A 4,864-nucleotide genomic window follows, 5' to 3' on the forward strand; every position below is an offset into this window, starting at 1 on the left:
GTAGTCATTATAAACAAATGTTGTGCATTTCTAAAATCCATATATTGATTTTGACACAGGATGTCAGGGTGACGCATGATTGTTCCAGATGAACAGGTTTGGTAGAACAAACAAAAGGGGATGGTGAGAGGGTAATAGATCAGGGATTTATTTTACATTTTTTTAATTTTTACATAACAAAATGTAGTACCATGATAGTGGTGGAACCACCAGCTTACAAACTCATGCTATGTAAGTTGAGAGAATAGCACAGGTGCAACAAAGCAGGCCTAAACATATAATAAGGAATATGTTTATGGCATTTACTATCTAACTTCGACATTTGGGATTGATTGGGGGGGGGGTTGCTGTGGAAGAACTTACACACTGCGATTCACTGGCAATATTAAATTACATATAACCATGTATCCAGCTAATTTAAATAGCTCATGTTATTGTATTGTGTAACAATAACAGTTATCTTTATTTTATATTGTATGTGGCATTTTATTTTCAGGTTAGTGTCCAACATAACCTCCTGACATTTCCAGGCAGAGAAGTACATCAACCAGAGATAACGGGAGACATGACAGCTGTATGGTAACCCAGTGCTGTCTCATCCTGCCAAGGTCATAACACATCAGGTTACTGATGGAAATGGCAAGTAGTTGACCTTATTTGAAAAGAAACATTGCGGAATTCATGCTGAAATGTCATTTTTCAATGCTGTGATAACCACAACTAAAATATCCTTCACCTTTATTGTACTGGCGTGAAGCAAATCAAACCGTAACTAACTGCATGGCTATATTACTAGAGGTAATTTTGCTAAACAAACCCTCTTATCAAGCTAGACAACTCTATTTGACCGAACTGCCAGTGACCTGGGCCCACCTGTAGTGAAGCTTCTTGTAGAGGACATTCTCAGTTTGACATCAGGGTCCTGGTCCATGGCGACAATGGTTGCCTGCCTGTTTTCGGCTGGCCATTGCATCACTGCGTCATTTTCCCCACTGCAGAGGTGCAAGCTCATACCGACATAGTCTGGGTAGTCGCTGTCTTTTCCATTTGGGTAAACACTGACACCGAATGAGTAGCCCTCCGAGTTGTAGAAGCACTCGCTTTTAAGCGCAGTGCCATTAGGAGTGGTGGCGAGAACATGGGTGAAGTTGTGGATTTGCCAGACAGCACTGGGGCAAATGGTCTCAGTAAGAGTGATGTCATCGATTAAGATGGCGCCCGAGGAGTTGGATGATCCTCTGAGGCCTTGGAAGGAATAGCGGAACTTCTCTGTCACCTTGAGAGTTACATGAGCTATTTTCCAGGCAGCATCTCCATTCCCTGCAGACAGGAAACAGCTGATTTATTGTATGTTTATTAGGAAGTAGTCATGAATTGAAAGGAAGTATTTAAAACCATACTAGTCTGGATCAACGGAAGTACATTTCCAGGATAAATGGTATTTACTGTACTTAAGTATCAAAAGTAATGTTATGATATTTATTGTACTAAAGTATTAGAAGTAAAAGTTAAAGTTAAAAAAACAACTTTGATAATTAACTTTACTGTAGCTTTCTAATGGTGAATCATAATATTCAGGGTTTCCACATCAAGTCGGACATCAGCAAAGAAAAAAACAGAAACTTATTTTTATTTTTGAGAAAGAATCTTTCACTCCCAACATATGAAAACATTTAACAAGTAACAAGTAACGAAGATGCCTAAGGGAAATATAGTGGAGTAAAAGTATACATTTTATTCAGGATACGTAGTAAAGTAAAAGTTTCCAGAAATATAAGTAAGGAAGTAAAGTACAGATACGTGCAAATTCTACTTAAGTACAGTAACAAAGTTTTTGTACTGTGTTACATTACAATATTGCTGGTAAGGTATAGCCGGATGAGATTCTTCAGCATAAATATCACGGTTATTACAGCTTTAAAATGTATTATTTTGAAAGGACTGGGTAAAAAACTACTTTTTTCAACTGAATACAATGTAATGTATTTTTAGACACTGCACACTGACAGGGAGTGGGATGTCTAAAGTGCACTTTATGTTGAAAACACATAAAAAACAGCTCATACCATACATTGAAACTGGTCACAGGCCCATGCCTAGTTTCATATTAATCTTACAATGCAATAAACTCCACCGCTGCATGGATAGTAAGTGTTTTTCTTAAGGATTTGGAAGTGACAACATTTAAGAATGAAATGATTAAATAAAATACCTGTAATGGTGTGGATCTTCTTGAAAGTGCGTGGAGTCCCTGTCCCATCGTCAGTCCTGACCCATATCACCAGTTTGTCCCCAGCAGCTCCAGTCATCTGGTAGAAGAACTCCAGGCACTGCTCGCCTCTCTGGGGGTAGAGGATCCGGGACTCCAGCAAGGCGCTGCTTCCAGCTGCGCCCGAAGAGGTGTCAAACTTCATGAAGTAGCCAGAATCTAGAAAAAAAACATATTGTGTTAACTGAGTTATCATAATGACTTGGGATTGGAAAATAATGTTATTTATGTCCTGTTACAACAGCATTTACCAAAATGGCTAAAAGGTTAGGAAGCAATTTAATGATGTAAGACAAGACATTGAATGGCAAACACACACTACATGCATGTTTTTTAAAAGAACTATTTCATGTAAATGTTCAATCTTTCTTCATTATATCTTATGAGAAAAAGATATGGGGAATGGAAATAATTAAAAACTAAGCCTCCACATGGAGCTGGAGTGTGTGACATTGTTTTGTCACAATTTATTAATTACAAGATTTTTTTGTTTTCAGATTTATGTTTGATGTATACCTTTGCGTATGATCTAGAAAATCAGCTCGGTACCTCTGCAGCGGCCTGCCAGGGTGTGGTCCGTGTCAGCTGGACTGCTCAGCGTCTGGGCCCAGTCGGCGCTGTCCTCCTCATTCTGGATCATTCCACAGATGTTGATCAGCTCAAAGGAGCACTGGTCTAGGAGGGTGTGTGTGCTGGCTGGAACAGGACAGTTATCTACAGTCAGCCTACAGAGCTTACAGGCCGTGGGATGGAACGATGCATCGTGAATTGCTTCAAAATTAATACAAATGGGTAAAGATTACAACCGGTTGAGATATGAATCATGATGCGTAGGGTAATGTATTTTTGTCGCATGTTTGTTCTTAGTTCATTTAATTGGTATTTATTTGACGAGAGTTTTTGACATTTTTTATTATTTTTGGCCATTTTTGCGTTTGATGGATAGGACAGCTGAGATATGAAAGGGGGGAGACGTGCAGGAAACCGTCACAGGTCGGACTCAAACCCTGGACCACAAACCTCGACATATGTTCGCCAGCTCTACCAACTGAGCTAGCCTGGCTACATTTTTGTTCAGTTAATATGATGTGGGATTTGATTTTTATTACATTTTTTGTTATTTCTGATAAAATAAAATTGCAGTTGCACTTTTGATAAGAAGACCCATTTACTGTTTTGTACATCTTATATAAAAAGGGAATGTCTTTCAGTCATCTGTCTGCAGCTCATTCTGTTAAATACTTAAAATCCCAAATTGTGAGTTGAGTGTGTCATTAGACCACTATGAAGGTCTACAGGGGTACATACTCAAAATATACAGTATATATATTTTTAAGATGATTGTTTAGTCTTTTTGGGCCTTTATTTCATAGGATAGTTGAAAACAGGAAAGGTGGAGAGAGTGGGGGGATGGCGTGCAGGGAAGTGGGTTGGACTTGAACCTGAGCCACTGTGCCAAGGACTGTGCCTCACGCACTTTTCCACCGGGCGCGTCTGGGCTATGCTCCAGAGACCCCAGAGTATCGTATATGTCTTCTCCAACACAGACGACGAGAGATTCATCATGGAGGTTGGAAAACATAATAGGACATCACAGATCCTTTCTGTATGGACCTAACCAAAGAGAAGGCATGGAGTTTAATTGCAAGAGTGCTTGGGGTGGAAGGTAGATACTTGCTCAATAAACAAGCAATTGTTCTTTCAAGTACTTGTAGAGACAATAAAATAACATGGGATGGCGCGTGGCGGTGGATGGAACAAAACCCCAGCCCAGTGGAAAATAGGGGGGAGGCTCAGTTCTTCCAGTGACCTGGGTTCAAGTCTGACCCGTGTCCGTTTCCATGTCATCCCCCATCTCTGTCTTCAGCTATCCTTTCTAATAAAGGCAAAAAAGACCAAACAATAGTCTTAAAAAATACATTATGAGCACGTACTCCTTTCCTATCTGCTGCATAGGGGTGTAAAAGACAAACTATTGAAAAAGTTGAGGGGGACTACTGTGATCCTTTTTTTAGTGCAGCCTTAAAGATGAGAGCATAAATGTATTTCAGGTCAAGCATGAAAAAAATCCAAGACCTGGATTTGGATTCTAAATGAACCTCTTTCCCTGCCAGGATATTAGATTTGAACAACATGCCTTATACTAACCGTCAAGGGGGGCGTGAAAGGAGTCACTCACCACAGTCGTACATGCGGTTGAGCCTGGTGATGTCGACCGCACTGAAGTCCAGCCGCTGGCCAATGACCTCATTGAAGTACGGGATGGTGGTGGTGATTGTGGGAATGCTTTCGTTCTTGTTGAAGGACAGTGGCCTGTAGTGCATGATGGACTCATAATCATATGGCGTGTTCAGATCAGTGATAAAGTCATCCTCATACTTCTCGAAATTGTGGTCCTTCCCTGTGACAAGAGAGTCACATTGTCATATGTCCCTAGATAGTCAGGGGCCGATGTCTACTCCTTCAACCTTAGGAGCTTTAAGGAGCTTTAAAACCTCCTATCCTTTTAAAAGTATGATCATTTGTTAGAATTCATTAGTCATGACAGCGATCAATATTTTTTGTGTGTATGTGTGTGTGTGTGTGTGTGTGTGT

The 4,864-nt window shown here is 40.2% G+C and overlaps 1 protein-coding gene across 1 annotated transcript in view; it reads right to left on the minus strand.

The window, feature by feature from the left end:
- mep1a.2 (meprin A, alpha (PABA peptide hydrolase), tandem duplicate 2) overlaps window positions 1-4,864 on the minus strand; it is a 9,290-nt gene that overhangs the window by 2,644 nt on the left and 1,782 nt on the right. The window contains exons 8-11 of the mRNA XM_032543383.1: window positions 4,449-4,670; window positions 2,819-2,965; window positions 2,213-2,428; window positions 874-1,320 (exon numbers count right to left, since the gene is read on the minus strand). Of these exons, the coding sequence (XP_032399274.1) occupies window positions 874-1,320; window positions 2,213-2,428; window positions 2,819-2,965; window positions 4,449-4,670 (1,032 nt within the window). The remainder of the gene's footprint in view (window positions 1-873; window positions 1,321-2,212; window positions 2,429-2,818; window positions 2,966-4,448; window positions 4,671-4,864) is intronic.

The sequence above is a fragment of the Etheostoma spectabile genome, chromosome 18 (genome assembly GCF_008692095.1).
Source record: "Etheostoma spectabile isolate EspeVRDwgs_2016 chromosome 18, UIUC_Espe_1.0, whole genome shotgun sequence".
In the NCBI taxonomy this organism is placed as follows: domain Eukaryota; kingdom Metazoa; phylum Chordata; class Actinopteri; order Perciformes; family Percidae; genus Etheostoma; species Etheostoma spectabile.